The sequence below is a fragment of the Thunnus thynnus genome, chromosome 24 (genome assembly GCF_963924715.1).
Source record: "Thunnus thynnus chromosome 24, fThuThy2.1, whole genome shotgun sequence".
Taxonomy (NCBI): Eukaryota; Metazoa; Chordata; class Actinopteri; order Scombriformes; family Scombridae; genus Thunnus; species Thunnus thynnus.
In genome coordinates this window covers 4771606-4794820 of record NC_089540.1, presented here as the reverse complement: position 1 = coordinate 4794820, position 23215 = coordinate 4771606, and the positions used below count along the sequence as shown (strand labels likewise).

Here is a 23215-nt window from a genome sequence, read left to right as displayed (position 1 = left end):
TATTTATAATTTTATTTATTTATATGTATATATACTTTTATTTATCCATAGTATAACTTGCTGCACCAGAATAAATAAATCTGTCATCTTCATCCATCAAAAGTCAGGGAGTGGGTTAAAGCCTCTGATTGGTGAATGAAAATAAATTTAACATTTATATATTTAATATCTCATTTAATTTGTCATTTATTTACTTATGGTGACAATTAAGCATTAAATTATATAATTTATTCATTTATTTAGGCATTTTATTATATAATTATATATTATTAAGCAACCAATTATATATATTTTTTTATCTTTTAACTTGGTCATTTTATTATATAATTATATATTTATTATATAATTATTTATGTATTTATATTCAGCCCTTAAAACCCTCCACAGACAAGACATACAGTAGGCTAACTGTTGATAAGATGTGTTCCATCAGGACATTGACTGTGGTCTGAATTGTGGGACATGGTTGCTACACTGCCCTCTGCTGGTCAACAAGAATAACTGGACTGCAAATACTTTATCATCATTGCATCAATGTGGAAGACACTCAGTGAAAAAAAGACAAACACCAATAATGTTTAACATAATTTATATTTATTTTCTTTTGAACAAAATGTTAATAAATGTATTTGTTTTACGTCCAAAAAAGATCATGACTCGTAGGACGCATTTTATAAATAATTTCATCCAAGTCTTTTGTAGAAAAAAAAGAAAGTAAATTAGCAAACTAAAGCATCTCTAGTATGACAATATGACAACTTTATCATAATTTTTTCTCTATATTTGAACCCTTTTCTCAATTCAAGCTTCATTTTTTTAATATATTTTTCTCAAGACCTCTTTATCTCATCTTTTTAACATCCAACTTAGTCCTACTCATCAACTCACACCACTGCTTTAGACAACAGAAAAATGCGGCAAAAATCTCAAAAAACAGACAAAAACCAAGGAGGCAAACAGAAAACACAGTGAGATTCCAACAGTGGGGGGGTGGGGGAGGTAGGAGGGGAGGCAGGGACAGGGGGCAGGGGCATCTTGGGATCCCACATCCTCAGGACATATTTACAACAGAAAGGACAAGGAGGGGGGTTGGGGGGGGGGCATCTGCATAGATCCACAGGACTCAGATCATGAACAGCTAGAGATCGAAGGGACGGAGTACAAGTGTGGGCCTATTACATCCGCTGCTGTCTTCAAGGGAATGTAGTTCTGTTCTCGTTGAGGGAAACAAACGAACAAAACAACACATCACACAAGAATATCAAGCAAAAGGGATCAGAGAGTAAACTGGGGGTTGGGAAGGGGAGGGAGAGGGGCTAAAGTCTAAGAACTGCAACTTCGAAATCCAGAGGCAAGCATAGACTTGACTTCCATCCCACTCTGATGTGTGTGTGAAGAGCAAATTGATGGTCGTTACGTGATGTGAGGTGAGGTAAGGTCAAACTGTTAATGGGGGAGGGGGGGCACTGATACCAAGTTTTCACAGCCAAGAACAATTTGGAGGTGAAAACAAGTGCTAAAGTTAAAAGTCCAGTCTGTCTTCAACTGATCGTTACAGGCAACTAGCCTGGGTTAGGGTTACGTTCTGCTTCAGTGCAGAGATTTAGAACCTTCTGTGATTTGATTTGCCTTCATTTTTGGTATATCACTAGTTGCTCTTGGTATCAGATTTTAGTATTGGATAAATCTTTTCTTTTTCTGTCCAATCTCAGTGCATTCCTCGCTAAAAAGGGGGAGTTAAAACACCTCTTAAAGGTGCAGTAAGTCGAATTTAGTGGCATCTAGTGGAACGGACTTGCAAAAATGGAATATAATATTCATAAGTATGTCTTAATTAGTGTATAATCACCTGAAAATATGAATTGTTGTGTTTTAGCTTAAAATGAGCCCTTTATATCTTCATAGGGAGCGGGCCCTCTTCCATGGAACCCAACATGTTCCAGTAGCCCAGAACAGACAACCCAAACACTGGCTCTAGAGGAGAGGGTTTTTCACATTTTTTTGCAAATTTCGCGGCCACCTTAGGTTCTCCTACATGCATGGAAGAGGAGGGGGAGGGGTATTCAGTTGGTTGCCATCTGCAACCTCACCGCTAGGTGCCACTAAAATTCTACGCACTGGTCCTTTAATCCCTGCACGATCACGTGTCAATGTGCACTTTACTAGCAGCAGACAGCAAAAAACAGAACAAAATCGGATGGATCAGCCCTTGAAAACTCCTCACACTCCTCACACGCTGACACTAACACAGCCCTTTGCTAGTCTGTGAAAGATAGCGGTTGATCAGCTCGTCTAAGGGTGATTTGAGAGTCGACGGATTGATTGATTGATTGATTGATCGACTGACTGGCTGGCTGCTCACTTGCACCCACTCTACGATACCGAAAAGCCAACAGCAGTGAAGATGCCACAAAGTAGGACACTAACACTGGCTGTGTGTGTGTTTTTTTTCTATATTGCTCCATTGCCAGTATCTGCCTCAGTGGGCTAGCGCAGCAGAGAGGCACTCGAAGATTTGGGGCCTCATTTATCAAACCGGACGTAGACCAAGTTCTAAATGTGTGCGTAGGAACTGTCCATAAGTACAAGAAAATGGGTATTTATCAAAGAAGCACATGCACATCTTCACACAATGAACAATGATAAATCTCACCTGTAATACCCAATCTGCTTGTGCATGCACGGGCTCATTTACATACAGAAATACCCCATAATGCTAAATATGATCAAGCACATCTCTTTAAAAGTCCCAGCAGCCTTAATGTAGAGGTACTTGTTGAAACTGAGAAAAACAAAGACGAAAAAATCAGAGAGAATGAGATTAAGATATCAAAGTGTCCCTTGCTCATAATTAGTCATTACGAGAGGATGTGGTTAGGCCACCTACAGTCTGAAGGTGTGTTTGGTTGAAAGAATATTGCACCTGCTGTAAATATACTATATAATGTCAAACTTACTCTCCATGAACGTTTTGTAGCTGAGAACCCAAGATCACCATAGTTCTAAATGTAAATCTATTATTCGACATTTCCACATGTGACTTGTCCAAAGATAAATAAATATAGATACAGTATGAGAAGAGGGAAAAAAATATTTCACTTTATGTGATGATCAAATAATGAATTGCATACACAAAATAGATATTGGAAACTGTACCACTTCCATGTAATTCATAGATTATGAATTTGCTTTAATTGTTGTAACAGAAAAAAACCTATTAAAAATGAATGGTACAGAAACATAACAGGTCTTTATTAATGCAGATTGATTCCGACTGAATGTCACTGACAGATCCTCTGGATCATTCATATGGAGCCAAATAAGCTCAGCAATGCATCGCTGGAGAAACTAGATGAAATAGAAACATTAACGGCATAATTTTACTGACAGCACAGACGTCAGGAACCACAGTTTAGTTTCAGTTACACTTACATGGTTGATAGTAGAGTTGGTTTGTGTGGATTACACCTGTGAACCTGTGCATGGTCAGGAGTGGTTCTAAATGTGCACGCATTCTCAAGCATACGCACGGTCTAATCATGAAACTGTGTATACGCACGGTTCATAAATGAGGCCCCTGGTGTTTTGGCTTCATGCGGCTGTCCTCTGTTCAGTAGGTAGCAAGTGCAACTACTTTCCCTGGGTTGTCCCTGCAGTCTCATGAACAACAACTCTAAATACTAACTGTGGCATTAAGACAAGCACATGAGCTGCCTGACACCAACACTACCATATGAGGTAATCTTGACACTTTAGAAACGACATCCACCCATCCAGGAGCACTGCCTGGCATCTCATCCCTAAAGACAGCTAAACTCTAAGCTCAGCATCAACTCCTGCAACATCCTGCAGTAATAAGCAGAACCGCCACTACCTTTGCAACCTCATCACTCCTAACTTTCTCAATGGCCCAACAAGTTAGAAGAGAAAGCGAGCCAGTCTCAGAGCACTTAAGGTCCTAAAATGTGTAGGCATGTACCGTCGTAAGGGGTGGAAAAAAGGTCTAGTTGGACGAAATACAAGCTGAACATTAGAATATAGAAGAATCACATACATTTTGTTTTCAGAGAAACAAGACCCACATGAATGATGGATGAGCTAGTCCTGGCAGGCCCCTCGAGCAACATCACATACAAGGTAGTAAGAAGATGCTTCTAAGGTGATGGAGAGTAGGAAGTGGAGTACAGTTGATATGTCAAAACATTCTGGCACCTGAAAAAAATGCAGCAAAAATCTAAAGGTAATGATGAGTGAGAGCGCACACTCCATCGATGTCCATTTTTCCTCTGACGTGCCATCCATACACACACCGAAAACGTCAGGAAGGGGAAGGGAGAGGGTGGAGGGAAGGAAGGGAGGAAGGAGAGGAGAGGAGGGACAATATGCTAGAAAACATTTGGATGGAATAGAAACAATGAGCAGGTTTCAAGTGGCAAGAGGTCAGTTCTTTAGAGGGGTGGTTCTCAAACATCTCGGTTCGGTTGATGTCCAATCCCAGCACCCTTAGCTCCAGTTAAAAGCCCTCCCACTTCCTGTGGTTGATGGTTCATCTGCGGCAGATTGTAGAGGCATTTCCAGCATGTCAACGCCAGATGTGTCCCTGGCAGCCATGACATTGTAAAAGCCATAATCCTCTTTGTAAAAGCAACATCCTTCTTTACAAGCTCCAGCCTTGATTCTACCCCAAGGTTCATTCCTCGTTAGAAGCACTCTCCTCTGGCGAGAAAATGGCAGCCACGCCCACCAACGTAGAATTATGGGAGGCTGAAATGATGATGACAGTGTGTAGGAGGACGAGGGCCAGCAGGCAGATCTTCAGTCGCCCGCTGCACAGTCTCGGGGTGGCGGCAGAGGTGACCGTGGCCCCCTCGGGTTGGCAGGAAGAAGCAGTCCTTTTTAGCGTCCCGCCTGAGGGGTTGTCCATTTTGGAGTCCCATCGGACGTCGCAGCACTCCGCCTCACTGTCTGATGGATGATCTCTCAAGAGCCCTGAGGAAGAGATAACACAAGGGTAAGAATGCTGTATTCATCCATTTATAAAAAGGGTCAAGGTAATTTTGTTTTTTGACAAGTGATATATGAAAATAAATAAAAATACTTTCTGAATGAAGCTGGCAATAACAAATATTTGATGCTTGAATCCTGTAGCTTTTATTATCTTCAAATACAGTTTCCATATAATTTTCTACACAAATAACAGAAAAGCATCTGATTATGCCTTTAGATCAGGGAGAGCATTATACTGTAGGTAACTTTGTTCAGTAGTGTTGCAGCTATTTAAAGCCACACTTCATGACATTTGAAAGACAAAAATAACACATTCACACACAAACTAACAGTTGAATTCATAAGCAATAAAACAAACTCTTGCTCACTTTATACACTCAGGAGTTTTGCTGTTGCAGCCTTACCTGGTCTGGTATGAGCAGTAATTTATGGTGGCTGATATTAGCAAACTTTAGATATTGCTGTATTACAGTTCTGATTCAGTTTGCTGACTTTATGACTTTTTTCTACTGTTACACTGTGTGTGGTTAAGTTTAGGCAACAAAAGCACTTTGGTTAAGGTTAGGGAAAGATCATGGTTTTAGTTAAATGTTACAGTAATAAAGTAAACATAGGGTTAAGGTTTGTCACTGTTGACTTTGTCAATATTTAAGACAAGACTACTTTAACAAAGTAGTGAGTGCCCAAACATACCCATAAAAATGCTAATCATGTTTTAGTTGCTACGAACAGATATTGTATTACAAGAGTGGATATTGTAGAAAACAGCAAATAAAATAGGTTGTCAGTGAACGCTTTACAAATACATTTGTGAACGTTTTGCATCTTGGCTTATATGTTCATTAAACACTTTTCTTGAGGTACTTCGAGCAGTATTATAATTTCTCCCAAAACATATTTGCTTTTGCAAATTAGTATTATGTAAATGTCATTTCTACAGTTTTCAAAAAAAAAGAAAGAAAAAAATATAAAAATCTAATATTGACATAAAACAGTTCTGCTTATTGATTGAAACATTGCCCACAATAGTGTAATACAATGGTAATAATATATTAAAAGGGATGAATACCATTGTATAAACAGTATAGTAAAATATTTTCTGATTCACAAATTTATATTGTCTCATATTATATATCATCACATCGAACAACCTTACTGATTTGCTTTAGTTCCATTGAAAGGCTAATATCAGCCTGATAAATAACCAAACTGTTACAGTACAAGTATAATCTAATATAGCCATTTCTTCAGGAGAAATGACAGAATTAACTGGAAGTAGGCCATCTCAATGAAGCCTGAAAAACAGTTCCAGTTAAGTGGAAAACACCATCTGTTAATAACAATAAATCTAATTAGCCCTGAATTGTTTGATGGCAGTGCAGTGATGGTTATTGCACTGATACTGGCCGTCCTGTTGGACATCCTTCAGTGCTGGACCTCAGTACGAAACTCTAATCACGACATGGAGGGACAGACCAGACACAGTGACCCTCGGCTGAACTCAAATTAAAGTCCACGACCACACAGAGAGTGACGCACCACTGCATCACTTGATGACCCTGGAAGACTTACTTGCCCGTGAGTATAAGGAGCTGTCACTGCGCTCATCTGTACAGGGGACACTAGACTGCTGAGGGAAAACCTCTCACTGAGGTGAGAGCAGTTGAAGGATGATGAGAGCAGATCTAGGACAAATTCTCTATCATGGATAAGGTTTGGTCCTAGACTGAAAAGGAATTGAAAATGACCCAAACTTTGTATTTAAAGGCATTAAAGCTTTCCACAATGGCAGACAGAATATGTCTTTGGCAAAACAAAGCATTGACGTCATTGACTGATCAAAAATCCCTCAAAATAATTCTCAGATGATGCAGTTATGTTGCCCAGCTCTCCAACATAACTTGTTTGCTGGCATATGGCCAGTGTCTGCTCCTCTGAAGTAGAGCTCTTGGTGATTACTACTATTGTATAAACTGCAGTAAATATTGAGAGACAGGCCAAATTCAATTCATCAATGCATTGTTAAAATGTCCTTGCCTGAGCTTGGCTGTGCTCAAACACACCACTAGATGTCATCAGAAAGCCTTTAGAAACACCTCACTGTTTTCTTGGAGGGATACCATCCAGTCAATATGGAGATGCACATTTTGGGTGAATTAATACTGTGCACCCTTTTCACTAACATAAAATAAATCAGGAGGTTTTCTCTGAGGCAGCAGAGAATGCAAGGCCACACAAACACCCACACACGCAAACACACACAGTCCGCACTTCTCTGCTGCTGTTGTAAACAGGAAGTATTAACCTGTGCAGATGAAGCTGGGGCTGCCACCGTGGATCAGGTCGTCGTTATCGGGCAGGATGAACGGACAGCTCTGCTGGACCTCCAGGCAGTACTGGTAGCATGGTACCTTCTTCTGACAGGACTGCTGGGTGGTGGGGAAATACTGAGCACACAGCCAGGGCTTATAGGCCGTCTGAGGAGGAAGAAGAGGAGACAAAATTACATACTTTGATGCTGGTTCATGATCATGATAATTTGATAATTACTTTCTCGCTTAATCACATAATGTTTGGTCTAGCATGCTAACATTTGCTAGCACTGAACAAAAAGTACAGCTTAAGATGATGGGAATGTTAGTTCATTAGTTTTGCAAATATTTGGTCATAAACCAAATTACTGGACAAACTATAAATTTGATAATGGTGCTACATCAAAAGTTAGGGAATCACCAAAGTTATTAAAATTCGTCCTGAGGGGAACATGAATGACTGTGCCAAATTTCATGACAGTCCCTCCAGTAGTTGTATTGTTAATATACTGTCATCTCTAGAGCCATATGGCCAGCATTGCTAAAAGTTCCCATTTCCCAAGGTGATGTCTTCAAATAGCTGTTTTGTCTGACCAGCAGTCCAAAACCCAAAGACATTTAAGAAAAGCAGCTATTCCCCACATATAAAAGCTGCATTTTCGCATGAAAACAATTAGTCAATCATCAAAATTGTTGGTGATTAATTTTCTGTCCATCAATTAATCTTTTAATTGTCTAATTGTTTCAGCTCTACACAACACAGCTATGTTTATCCAAGCATTTTTAATTTACTTCGGTATGTTTGACCAGGTGAGGACAGTACTATCCGAATCGAAAACTGTCACCACATAACCTCACCGAATTCAAGTTTCCGTCCTCCTCCAAGTTAAATTTGCTGTAGTTCACTGGGAGGCAGGATGTAATACAAAATGCAGACTTATGTGCATAAGGAGACAGATGGTGACTTCTAATAGCCGAAGCCTCAGGCTTGGCAAGCTTAGCAAAACAAAATGAACCAAGGGCAAACCGCAGACTGGATTCATTCTCATTTTATCTATTTCTTCATGTGTTTCTTACAGGGATTAACACAGGAGAAGGGAAATTACAGCAGAGACAATCCATCATACAGAGACTGTAATCAAATTTGTTTAGACCTCCCTTTGCACCCAAAATTTCTAACTGGGAGGCTGAAGATCAGATCTCAGATCATCAGAACTCTGTATAACAAAAAAAACCTGTGAATTGATGTGACTTTTGCTACAGTGGTTGGTTGCTTGGCACCGTATAAAATTAATAGAAGGGGCTACAAGCAAATAAAAATGAACAACAAAGTCAAGTAAATAATTTTATGAGAAACTACAGAGGAATACATGACCCCTCTTGGTTTACTAGGTACCAATATTAAAAATTACAGCCTGACTGACACTGGATTTATAAGGCCAGTACTGATATTGATATTTGAAAGTTTAAAAAATTTAGTTTTTCATCATAAGCAAACATTTTTGATAAGGATCCGCTAAATTTGGTTATTAAACAACTGTTAAAGATATATACTGAGAGGAACATTTTAATGTTGACATGTAGCTAATATATTAGTACATTTTAAAAAGGAAACTACAATGGAAATTACATGTATAGTGTATATATAAGAACTATAAAGACAAATTCAACAATAATATAAAGTTGAGATCAGAAAAAAATAGACTTAACTGTATAAAATGCAGTGTTTACTGTAGAACCAACCAAATATTGTGAACACTACATAGATTTTTGATAGTTAAATGAGATTAAGAGTCTACAGTCATGCTAATGGCTCATTGAGGCTGTACTTATACCAGCCGTAGACAAATTTCCAATGTTGGAATAAAATCATGAGAGTTTTGTTAGAGCTGTGGTGCGCTCCTGTCATCTTGATTGTTTGGTGTAAGGTGGTCATAAAACTCAGTCTGAGCTGTCTTAAGTCAGTCTTTTTCTCATCTTGATGTTGCAATAAAATCAAACTTGTTTAATATTATTGGAAGTTTTTAGCCTTGGCTCATGCAAATAGTAAAATTCATTGACTGAACGTTGTCAAAAACCAATAGGTGTGTTCTCTCTAGCACCAAACAGGAAGCAGCAATCTGGGTAGATAGTAAACATGGTGGGGACTCTGAGGAGGCGCAGGAACGTGAACCAGTCTTGGTTCTCTTGGACTGTGGAAAAGGAGGATAAACTGGTGGAGTTGTGGAGTGAACAAGAGTGTCTCTTTCACGTGTCCTCCCATTTGTACCATGATAGAGTGGAGAAGGAAAAAAAGTGGACAGAAATTGCTGCAGCCCTGGTTTTTCAAAACAAACCACTGCACACACAAGGGTAGCTGTTGCCAAAAGCTGCTTCTGTTTCTGCTTCACTATTCAACAGTTCTTCTTCTTGTAAATTTCTACCAGAAGCAGGATGGGAAATAATCTCAAAAGGAATCTAGTTGTAGTCTTCCAAATAGGGACCCTGCAAGATCCTCAGTCTTTGCATCTGTAACTAAAAACTCAGTGACTTATGACACATTGTCTTTAGATGTGAGAGGGTGTCAGACTTTAGCCTTTTAAAATCTTTTCAGTCTTCTTGTGTATGGCATGCATTAGATACAGCAGCGCTTTGAGCTAAATGCTTACACCAGCATACTAACATGATCACAATGACAAGGCTAACATGTTGACATTTAACAGGTATACTGTAATGTTTACCATATTAATTTAGCATGTTAGCATGCTAACATTGGCTAATTAGCACTAAACACAAAGTACAATTGAGGCTGATGGGATTTTGAAGGTATTTGATCATAAATCTATTTATTTATTATTATTTTGGACAAATTGAGAGATTTTTTGACCAAAGTGGTTGACTGGGTGACCCCAAGACACTGCCATACTAGAGCCAAGCTGCTAGCATAGCTAAAAAGCCTGTCAACAGTTACTATGCAAGCAACAGAAAAGAGTTTCCCAACCATTATTTATGTCAACAGCTTTCTTTTTACCTATTGGCCAACATACAGTACATAACCTACATAAAAACATGCCAATCCCAACATATGCGTGATAAGCGGAAACTGACTGATAATATTGGCCCAGCTCATCTATCAGTCACAATCTAGATGTCACATGTTCTGAGTCTTAGCAAGGCTAAAGAATTTTCAGAGTTCATGAGTGAACACATGTCACACTGTGTCTTCAAACAATGGCAGGTCAGAGCATGTGCACAGCAAAGCAATGCCTCATCATGTGCAACCCACACAAGGTTAGTCTTCTATTGTCAACATCTGCAAGTTGGACTGCTTACGTCATAGCAGCTCCTATCAGTCCACTGTGTTTCCTGTAATCGGATGGCAATACAGTGTATTGTCACCTATTGTCTTGTCAGTAAATGAGCGCAAGGGAAAGGTCTGCCCATTAAACCATAGAAGAAATGTACCGCTATTAAGTGATGAAAGGTGTTAGGAGAGTCATTTGACTAACTGACAAATTCATGCAATAGAGGTACAACAGCCCTTTCCAAGTCATGAATCACAGACAAAACAAACCATTAGCAACAATCACCTTATTACCAAGAGGGAGAATACTAAAATGTTAAGCATTAACAGTTTTCCATATTTAAAGGTAGTATTTTACAATAAACATGATCAGATATTACAGATATTACGCCAATAAAATTACATTTGGTTTCAAATCTTAAGTTTTTCTCAAAATTACATTTTTGCAATTGTCACTAAGAATTTAACAGTTAATCTGCTTCTGCCATCATATTGTAAAACCTCTGACTGGTGCACTGAAGTACATGACATCATCTTTTTTCATCTGAAACCTACCCGCTTCAAACCAGTGAGAAAAAAGTACAAATGAAGACATCTTTCAAGCGAAATAACCTGAACTGTCCCACTTTGGCAGATAATTTTGTGCTTATGTAGGACCTTATTGCTCACAGCCAGAAGACATTTGAGAAAATAGGTTCTCGGGGCCTTTGAAGTGATAATAGGAGACATTTTGATTTTGTTAAATTACACTCAGGATCTCCAAAAGGATAAAAAGGTAAATCTTCTGCCCCTCCTCCAACCTCCCATGAATTTCCAAATACTGGGATATCATATGTGTTTCCTGTTTCCAAAGATAACAAACACTGCAAAGGCAATTATAATAATTATAATAATCTGATTAAGGTGATGGTGATGAGGGTGATAATGATGAGAACAGTGTGGACCCACATGCTTTGTAAAATCAAATATATTCCAGACACGTATGACTTCATGTTGTTACTGTATGTTTCTAGAATATACTGCACTGTAGGGGTTAAATCCTCCAACCTGCTTTCCAGGAAATACACTCATCCTTCAAAAAAAAAATAAAATAAAAAAGGTCAAGACTTTTTGTTTTGTTTTTGTGCTTTAATGGCAGATCTGTCTCCATTTTAATCCAGGTTTTGCTCGAGGTGCAGGGTGCAAAAAATGTTTTTCTGAGGATATTCTGTAATAATAAACATGTTCATTCAAATCATGGCAACTACACCTCTTTGTATGTTGGAGAGTAATTTGGATAAATCACACTGACAGTTTAATTCCCATGATCCTCTGCTTTTGGAAGCAGTGTTCTTGCCGTGGAGAGACTGAGGGCTGAATGTGTAGAGGAGAAACTGGCTCAAGGCTGAGATAAAATCACACAGATCATTGATTACATTTGTGTTTTAAGAGTTTGGGGTATTCTGTCGGAGTCGGAGGTGTTAAATCCGCGACTGAGGATTTTCAGCGTGGCGGCTTCCTGTCAGTGCAAATGGCTGTTGTTTCATTCGCGATGATTTAGCATAAATTCTTGCCAGCGGTGAGATAATCCGTCTAGGGATGCCGCGGCTATCAAAAGAGAACCAAAACAATACGATCACAGTCAGACAGGAAATCTGGGTCCTCCTGAAGATGTATGCTGGCAGTTGCCAAGGTAACGGCTTTTTCTGCTTTTCATTAGAGCTCAATGGGTACTGCCCCACTCTCTGTTGGTTTTCTGTTTCTGTGAGCGTGTGTGTGTGTGTGTGTGTGTGCATGTTTAAGTGTGCAACCAGGTCTGTGTGTGTGCATGTGCTCAGCGTGAAAAGGGAAGCGTATGAGTGCAAATTGAGTTAGTCAGGAAGCAGGCCTGGAGTCTGATTTGATCAGTCTAATGTGTGATCAGTGTGAATGGGAACCTGGCACTCAAAAAGCCTCTGTCACCATGCAGCTTAGTCTGCTTCGGACAATTTACTGAAGCACAGAGACACAGGCAGGAAAGACACCAAACTGGCAACTGTTTTCACAAGGACTACAGCCTGCAGCTGATTCCAGCCCCAGGCTGGCTTTTTGCACACACTGCATCCCTCTTAACCTCCCCCCTTAAGGTGTTACATCTGTCAACACTTAAAATCTCCAATTTCAATTAGAAATCAAGGAGATGGTGGCCCTGATGTTTTGGACATTTACATTAACACAGAAATGTAAAATACGTCAATAAGACGTTTTCTCCCACTGCTTACATGCAAATCTTTTGAAGCCTAAAAATAACATTAAAAAAAATTAAGATTCAAACGCTGACGCTCTGGCAGATAAGTGTCAGCAGCGCTGGCATCTGAATTTCACCACAGTGATTACTATTATATAAGAGGCAGGCTGTAGAACAAGTCATGGACTGCGTCTTATTCTCTGTTGCACGCAGTCCTCATACTCTGGGGCCAACTGCTCTACCAGCAAGAACATACTGTTCAGAACTTTAGTTAAACAGATAAAGGAATTAGTTTGCACTTATTTTTTCTTCTATATTTTGTTAATTAACTTGAACTCCTCACAGCTTTTTGCACAGAAGCAGGTCCAGAAACCTCCCACTTTACTCCAGCCTGATCCACAGCTGATGCATTAAGGAGGTCTTAAACACTATTAAGTGAAATTTGAATTCTCCTCATTTTCTGTGTAAGAAAAAAAATAAACTGTGGTGATACTGCAGCAGCTTTTTGGAAAATAGCTAACTAATTAAAACAAGCCTCTGGGTGGTTAGGCAGTTACTGTACTGCACTACTGACTGGAGCACACCATAGCTCTGTACAGCCTGTGAACGTTGATACAAGATGTTTTTTTCCACCCCAGCGGGCCCACATAACCTTAACAACATTCAACCTGTCTTTCTTTCATGGGTCCAGTTGTGATGATGGAAAAACTGACTGTCAAAACTCACAGCAACGAGTAGTCCTGTAACCTCAACACTCCTTGTTGTTACCTGGGATCCAAATCACAACAAAGAGTGACGTACAGAGTCATAGAGTAACTAACAGGGTGCTCAAATCACAGATAGGACCAAGCAGTGGCTGACGACACTGGCCCCTCAGATGTTTAGGTGCTGTTGGAGTAAAGTGATAAACTATTCTAATCATAAACTATTGACATTGTCAGTCTGAACCAAACATTCACATTCTCTGGAGAACACTAATGAAGTGGTGGTCTTGCGATACCTGACAATCGGAGATCTCTGGGGGTCTGGGGATTTCTAAATGCACGGTAGTTGCTTGAACAGCGGCGAGAACGGCCACTAACACATTTATACCCTTTACATTTTGTCAAGGACACACCTTACCACAAATGATGCCCCCCCCTCATTCTCCTCCATAGTGAATGCATGTCACTGCCTCAATAAGCAGGGCCACCCTAAAGACTTTGGATTGGTTCTGCAATGCGAGTTTTTTTTTAAAAACATTCATATAGTTTCCACTCAGTTTTAACAACGTAACCTGGGAGATTGTCCTCAGTCTCTATGAGCGAAGCCTTTAAGGACTGAGCTGTGAGTCTAACATGGGGGGGGGGTGCTGTCATTGCAGAAAAATCAACAAGACTTACATTTCTTCTTTTTGATAATTACAATTCTCACACACATACAAGTCAAAACAAACAACAAGGAGATTCATACTGATTTCTTACCAAACATTCATTTTAATTTCAGTTTGACTTTGATGCTTCTAGTTTGTGTTTCTGCTCAGCACAAAAAAAAAAAAAATAATTGGCAGGTTGGAAAATGTGGATCTGATGCCTTCAGGGGGGGTTTTCTGCCTGTGTTCTGTCATGTAGCATCAATCAATCCCAGAGCGAAAAACATTCTCAAATCGAATCGTGGAGTGTGTGTGTGTGTGTGTGTGTGTGTGTGTAGAGTGGTCACACTATTTCATAATGTATGATGTTGCACCCAGCATGTTATCTATACTAACGTGTAAAAGGATGAGGCGAATTACCGAGCGATTGTGATGCTAGATATAATATAAACCGGCAACCACAGAGAGAAATATCACATTTATGATGTAATGAGATGACCCTCGTTTAATACTACAAAGAATTTCTCTCTGCTTGGCTTCAGGGGGGATCCACAGCTCAGCTCAGATGGATTACACACCCCCCCTGTGATTTTTTGTGTTGTAAAAACGGGGTCAGTTTTGGTCATTCAACGAGCATTCAGCAGCTCACAGAAAGCGGCCGTCAGAAGCTGACAGCTCCTGTAAATCTGACATGCAAAGCAACTCTTCCTCCATTCTGCTTCGCCCTGGCGCAGGGCTTCCCCTCACCACTCCCCATTCACATGCCTGTCAGCGGACACAGAGAGGGCTGTGGGAGAGCTTGTCTGCAGACAAGAGGAACCACTGAGCTGCAGAGAAGTATAAACGCTCGCTCAATATTTATTCAGTAGCAGCAGCGAGGAAAAACCACCACTATGAGCAAATGTCAAATAGCGGGATGATTTAGCCAAATTTTCCTCTTAACACAAGTAACGGTGTTTAACATTGTTGAGAATTCTGGCTGTTGCTGACATTGATCGTACAAAACAACCCGGACCTTGAAGCATGACTGGAACTAGATGAGGAACAAGATAAGAAACCAAAACTGGAATTATTCCCAAGCAGCGCTGCAACATAAAATCATTGACAGAAACATTCAACAGCAACCAGAACTTTTCTGACATCACTTTGCCACAAAGGTCATCGCTGAATTTCTATTAGTATCAGCTCATTGAACATTAATTCATTTTGTAAGAAAAAAAAACTACAATTACCTGCTGTAATTTAAAATATATTTTCTGTCAGTTTGAACTCTCAAGTAAGACTGGACAAATAGAATAGTGCTGACTCCATGATGTATCTGACCACTTTCAAATCTTCACAATTCTCTTTGTTTTATTGCTTGATTATTTTATTTTATTAAATGTCAAAGGATAGATTTTGTTTCCACTGATGATCTTCCTGCTTTTTCAGAGAATTTCCCATTGCGATAAGAATAAAATACTGATGAGAAACAAAATGTATTTTCTTTAATTGACATGAATGTGAATATTCCAGCATTAAATACTGGCTACGATGTAAATATGAAATCACACAGCCTCACAGGAGAAGTCTGGTGATATTCTATATTTTTCTTAATCTACATATTCTCTTATTAAATCATACGTCAAGACCAAAACCAACCAGTATTGTGTGTGTATCCAAAGCCTGATTTATTTTATTCTTCTGTGCCAAAGAGCTCCATTGTCCAAAAACTATTAAAAACACATCAGTAAGCCACACTGTTGCACTGGGTGACATGCTCCTTCATTAACACACACGCACTGTAGTTTATTTGTCTCACTCCTAAATACACTGTCCCGTCCTGCTCCTATGAATACTTAATGCAAAATATGTATTAATCCACAGCTGAAAATAGCACTATTTCCTCTTGTTTGAGTAATGTTTGCTAAAAACTACACTACCCAGCTGTTTTAGGAAACAGCCAAGAAGCTCTAAATGCTAATTTAGTAGAATCACCTGTGTATTTATTAATATAATGTATGTACAGTGATGTAAGCAGAAGTCATAAAACTGCGGGTTTTGCCGATGGCGGCCTATCCTTGATTTCACAAATCAAAGTGCACACACACACACACACACACGGCAGCGGCTATAAAGTGGAATGACAGAGACGGCTATAAAAAGCATATGAGTCAGCTGCAGAGTGAGATCCCAGTTAGAAGTTGAATGACACAGATCATTAACATTCACACAGATCAGGGCTGCGGTAGAACAGGAAGTGGCTCTCACACTACCTGGGCTATTTTCAGCCATTTTTTCTTTGTTTGATGAGAGACGTTATTTGACACTGTAATGTACTGAGTGTGCAAAATATTAGATTCTTGACGATGAAGACGCTCAAATTAGGAGTCAGGAATCAAAATAAAGTCACGTGGTTTGTTTCATGGAAAGACGTGGTGCATTTTTCATACACTACACATATAAATGGAACGTCATATAACCGGATGAAATGTTGTTGGCAGGCCTTTAATGCACCCACAACTCAAATCTCAGTTTCCGCTGTAGGTCACTGACGCAACCCTCGGATAATACAGCAGGACAGGGATGTATACGGGAGTCTGTCCTCCTGCATTGATGTCCTTACTTATTACATCCCATTCCCTGGTGATGTAATATATCCAGGCGCTGTGTGCTTCTGGAAAATGACACTCTGAGGCAGAGCGTTCTCATCAACTTAGATGGTTTGCAATTTTGGTGCAACCTGCGTTTGTAGGTTCACCGTACCATCTCCTCCCGACAAGCGCTCTCATGAAAAAACAAAGAAAGGCAGCGGCGGAGGACGATAAATTTGAGTGAGCTTAAAAAAGTCTAAGAGAAGTCGGCTCAACTCATTGTTTAACCAATCAAAAAGCAAACTTTTGGCTCCGTACGTTTCTGAATAACATGCTGGAGATGTGGCCTGAGGGCTCGAAACTGGAAGAGAAACTCGGTCCAAGATATAGTTCTCGCTAAGATGAATGATGCCTCCGACACAGGCAGGCTGGCTGACACTCCACACGCTGAAAAAGGATCAGATAGTCACAGACAGCCCCATAGATCAGGTGGCATTTGAGCGAGATGCAGGCGCATAAAGAGTTAGGAAAGCATCAACACAGAAGGGTCATTTTTCTAGATTTTAAAGCTCTTTGAGACAAATGAACTTGATGTTGAAAATAAACATGTAGAATACTGATATTTATTAAAGTGAGGTTGCATTTACATGTGAAATTGTGTACTTGACTCACAAATCGTCACACACATTTGTAAATTTGTCAATTTGTGTAAATTATGTTTTTCTCTCCATAAATCTGCATCTGCATACAGATCTACATCAAAATACACACAGTGAGAAAAATGGGATAAATAAGTCAGATGATTTTTATTAAAAAAATAGTGAAAATACTACAAAAAAATACCCTGTTTTGCAAAATTCAAAGATTCATAGATGTGCACCAAAAACTAATAACTACTTCTTTGCCCCAAAGTCAAAATTTCCACTAAATTTCACTGAAATCTAGTTTTTATTTGCTCACTAAAAAGCATCACCAAATGCATAACCTCAGTTGTAGCAGTAGAATATATATATATATAAATTATATATATTTACATATGTAAAAATTACACTTAAAAAAACCTTTCTGCACAAATGTTGGCTTGCATTTTATTTTTTAAAAGTGGGTTCATACAGTAGTAGTGGGTTATAGATATCACTATGAGTTTGTGCAGACAGAATCACAAAAACACAGAAAACTGCTAACTTGCATGTCAATTTCTCAGAAGCCAACACGTCTGAAAGAACGATGTTTAAAGGTGAAAACAGTAAACAGAGTCCTCCATTAGTGATCCATCAATCTTATTGACAGGCTTCCAGAGGCTTCCAGAAACCCTGAACCTGTTAACTGGAACTGCCGTATAGAGCACACGGCATTATGGGACAGAGTATGAGATCTGACTGACATGATCCGAGAGATTTTATGATCCTGCTCTACTGTGTGAGCTCCTGAAAGGTGGACCCAATCCTTCATGTCCATGCTGGATGTGAGCGCGGAGATTGCATCCATTTCCCTGAACCATGTTTTGTAGATCAGTTCTGAGAAAACATGATCATGAATGTGTATGGCAGGATTTGTTTTCAGCGAGGTTTAACACGCAGGCGCGGCAGCCCAACAATGAAGCAGTTAGATTCACAAAGCAGGTAAATCTAAGAATCTGCTTTCCACTGTCGCGCTGTTGATGTAAAAATACAGACCAGTGTGGGAAACAAACCCAGGCCGGTATCTAGTAGATAGCAGGTTATTTCCCAGGTTTGATTTCGTGTTGGGTAGATTAAGACGTGCTCTGGTCGCAGGATCCCTGTTGGCTCAGCGCCAGCTCTGCAGCTCTCTTCTCCAAAGGTTTAAAGAATTCATTTTCAGCTGGATCAGAGCTCTGGGAGGCTGCTGAATAGGTCAGTGTGGCTCTGCTTTCTCTATCGATGCAGAGCCTGCTGACTGTGGGAGGCTCGACCTAAGCCCAGGACATATTGACTGAACCCCCTCTAACCCCCCCAACCCCCCAACCCCACACACCTTGTCACTCCACAATAAACACAGGCGGATAAATGCTGAGTGGGGGTTTTGACACACAAGAACCACAACAAACTGGACCGAGCTCAGATGGACGGCTCAAGTTACATATTTTTCTATGTGGACAATAGGTAGATATCAGCACCCATTCATCCTCTGTAAGCTTGTTTGGGTTCACCATGTTTACACTGACATAAACAACCTGAATCACACCAGCCCAGAGGTACAGTGGCGCCATATATTTAGGTTTACAGTGTATACCCTCCTCTAAGCAGGGTGACTTAGTATCTACCTTTAGTCACAGATACAAATCAGTACACATAGTAGGGCTGCAGCCAATCATGTTTCAGTCTTTCCTTTGATTATAACTTAAACAAGTGTGGGGAGAAGCTCTGTCTCTTCATCTCACCAGCGAGCTTCATGGAGAGATAGTTAGCAAGCTAAAGACAAAAATTGCCTCATAACTAACGATGCATCAGTTAATGACATTACACATGTGGCTGCTCCGTCACAGGGGGTCTGTTGATCTAAGATCCTCGCCGTTAAGTAAAAGTGGTAATACAGCAATATGAAAACACTATATTACATGAAATAGCATGAAAATGTCATTTAGGTTGAGTACAAGTAAGTAAGCATTACAGAAAAATGTACTTAAAGAACTAGTACTCATGATGCAGAAAAGTGGTCCATGTGAGTATGTTATTATTATTATTATTATGGATGCATTAATGTGAAAGCAGCATTTTACTACTGTAGTATTTTGTAGCCCCACGTAAGTACAGTGCTTGAGTACATGCACTTGATTGCATGCGACATAGACTGCTGTTACCTCGACAGTTGCTGACAGATTTGAAACTCTCTTTCGTGTTCGTACTGAGTTTGTTCCCATATTAAGCAAATCTGTGTGAGACAATTGCCGTGCCCCAGTTGCATACCACATACTGACTGAAGACAGTACAAGCTAATCTTTGTAGTATGGAAATTATACATGTGACATGGAACGTCAATCAAAGTGTGACACTGCTGATTAACCTTAATAAGACCTCTGTGGCAGTCTGCGTGGGTTTGTACAGACTGATTGACTGACATCTCTCTGACTTAGCTTTGTTGCACCTCTTAGGGAGGGACAAATTACATCTTTATCATTCATATTATTCGTATTATACTTATCATTCTTATTTATTATCTTCTTATTATTCTTTTTATCCCTGCAGCTACATACTCTGCTCACTGCTTATAATTAGCATGTAGCATTAAATAACACAACCCTCTTCTCAGCACACTCAGAGACTTTCCTGTTACAGTCTAAGGCCCCGTCAAGACAGAGTGCGTTTTGCAACCGTACTGCACTGCCTTTTTTGTTGAAGCCTACAATTAAAAAAAAGAGCAGCTTCTTGCGTCTTTTTTTTTAAATTGCTGCTAGGCAACCACCAAATCACCTGTCTTTAGTCTAACCATTATTTTGCTGTGAGGTAAACTCACTCTAGGCCTGCTGTTTTCTGTTCAGATCAAGGTAACTACAGTTGGTAAAGTCATACAGCCACCACTAGTTTGTCCTCCATGACTGTTATCTCCACTTGTTGTCGTCACCACCACAGAAGGCCCATCTCTCAATTCATCTGATTGGACAATGAGGAAAAAAATGCAAATGACGTCTGGTGCTTTTCCGCTCTGAGTTGAAGTTTTTTCAACTCGAGGCGTTCAGAGCACTCCTGCAAAAATAATGGGCACGTAGAGCGGAAAATCACGAGGTGCTCAGCAACGCAAAAGCAGTGAGCAAAAAGCTTCACTCTCATTGAAAGCAATTACAAAAAAGCCACCCCAGGCTGCTAAAAAGCGCTCCATCTAATCGGGGCCTTACTTGGTCTGGTCTCTAATTGCAGCTTGTTGCCACAGAGACTGCTGCTCAGCAAAAGTTACAATGTCTCGCTTTAAGAGAAGCACTTGCCTTTAATTTGGAGACACTGAAAATTCAAATGTAGATCAAACAGGCTTAACAACAGTCACGTTTCAACGTTGAAACATTCATACTCACAGATGATACCGGTAGCATAATGCAGCTTTAATTTAACTTGCTGGAATTTAATAACAACAGACTTGATGGAGATCAACTTTAATCTACAACAGAATAACTTTAATAATTCTTTAATAGGAAAATCACTTTTGAAGACATATGGAGCAGACATTGGCACAGAGTTTTTGTGTTGAAGATTAAATGTGAATCTTAAATACTGTATCTGACTTTTTTGTGATTACAGATCAGTTCAAGTCATAAAGCTTCGAATTGTCCTTAAAACCGTGAAAACCAAAATAGCACCCAATAGTGTAATTATCCTTGATGTTCATTTCACCTGCACGCACATAAAGAAAGGAAGTAAATGTGTTGTTTCAGTCATTAAAACAACAATAACAGCAATATGCTGACTATTTATCTCTTGTGAACTAAATGCTGACATAAAATCATCACAGAAAATCTGGAGTCATAAGAGAATATTGTTTCTTCCATCTCTATGCCACACACACTAAACATGAAGATGCACATTCTTAGTAATCATACATTTGGGAACAAGTATGTATCAACTGTAATATGAGGGTTACAAAATGAAAATATTAATGTTGATGGAATTCCTGGACTGTCAATTCAATTTGTCGTTTTCATTCAGTGCAGTGTCTGGACTAAATAAAATGCGAGGTGAATGACGTCACTTATGACCACTTTTCAAGGTAAATACTGTAAATGACAATCATTATCATCCAAGTGTTGGCAGTAATGAGAGTGAGGAAGTGAGAGGAAATGATCAGCCCGAGGAGAGGGAGAGCAATCAGCATATAGATTTATTAGCCTGAAAGGGAGTGAAAATGTGAAAGGTCACTGTGAGTGATTGAGGGCAGATAACTGTGGTCAAGACTGTGATCCTTATGTAACACCGTCAGTGTGAACATTCACCTCAGGCAGTGCCTAAGAAGCAGTAAGGACGTCATCATCATTTATAAAGACCTTTTCAGGAAACAGGAGCAAGGTAACATTAGAAATTACAGGAAGTACATCTCCAAAGAAAATGAAATTTGGATTTGACATGTTATTAAATGTAAAAAAAAATCTGGACATCTGCATTGATATCTTCTAGGGGCTGTTTACACTTGGTTTTAATATGCATGTGGGTGATCCGAACACAAGTGGACAGCCGAGACACATCGTCATTCACACCTGTGTCTATCATGTGTCTCCAAGGTGTCCAGCTGACCATTTGTGTTCAGATTTCGTTACCGCCTACATCACTTCCGCTAGAAGGTCAAAGGGTCCCGTGCACAGTTATCACATCAATATGTCGCCAGTTTTGTTTCACACGTGCCAACTAAGAAAACAAAAATGTTTCAAGAACTAATATACATGTACGGGCTATTCTAACTGAGACTGGCAGGACAAAGTCACTTGGTGTTGGTGCGCTATCACCAAAACAACCACCACGTCCTGCATTGATGACATATTTTCCTGTTACGTCCTTGACGGGGACACATCAGGACACATTAGCATTCACACTGCAAAAGATACATGGTCAAATGCATCCCAGACCCATCCCAGGTTTGAGTAATTGGATCACAGTGCATCTTGGTGGTCGTTTACTCTTGTATGTAGCGCTGTCCACTTGTGATCCAATTGCCAATGTTGAACTTTGGGGTCTTAGGTGATTTTAAGTGAGGTTTCCATTCAATGTCAGTGTATAAGCATGCATTTTAACAACACCGCTGGTGAAAATGTGAACAAACTGGCCCTTTATCTTGAATTACTGTATATAATGAAATTCCACAACATGGTAGGTTTTGATAGAAATTTGAGAGTACTCCGATGTCTGTGTTAGTTATCAAGAAAAAAAACAGATTAAGAGTTTACAGCCAATGTACTGTAAAGTCTAACATCAGCATGCTAACGTGCACACAATGACCGTGCTAACATGCTGATGTTTTCAGATAAGGTTAGTTTAGTGTGTTAGTGTGCTAACATTTGCAACCTACAGCTAAGGATTATGGGAATGGCATTCGTTTTGTAGGTATGTAGTCATAAACCAAAGTACTGGACAAACAGAAATTTTGACCTGATGGTGGTGCTAGAAGAAACTTCCTTCTGACGGAAACATGAACACATGGTTCAACAATAAGGCTTGCCCGATTGCCTGGGGCAAGTCAAATGCCATGTTGGGCTACTAAATCTAGCAACTCATTTGCTCAATCGGGCAAGAGGTAAAAAAAAAAAAAAAGTATAAAACAATGAAATAAAAAATGTTTCAATCACTTTTTTCGATCATTGTCTTATTATAAATTATGTTCTCATTCTCTGGCACACAGCATAGCCCCCTTCCCTTGCACACATTGGAGAATATTGGCACACGCCGTTGGCCGATCAAGAATTCAGTAGGCTAGTAGTGTGATGCATGAAACAATAAACATCTCTCAGGATTATGTGAGCTCTGTGAAATAGAGGAATCAGTGGAG

The 23215-nt window shown here is 39.7% G+C and overlaps 1 protein-coding gene across 1 annotated transcript in view; it reads right to left on the bottom strand.

The window, feature by feature from the left end:
- Positions 1 to 365: 365 nt before the first annotated feature.
- Positions 366 to 23215, bottom strand: part of nalf1a (NALCN channel auxiliary factor 1a) — a 34708-nt gene continuing 11858 nt past the window's right edge. The window contains exons 2-3 of the mRNA XM_067583346.1: positions 7313 to 7484; positions 366 to 4989 (exon numbers count right to left, since the gene is read on the bottom strand). Of these exons, the coding sequence (XP_067439447.1) occupies positions 4691 to 4989; positions 7313 to 7484 (471 nt within the window). The 3' untranslated portion in view covers positions 366 to 4690. The remainder of the gene's footprint in view (positions 4990 to 7312; positions 7485 to 23215) is intronic.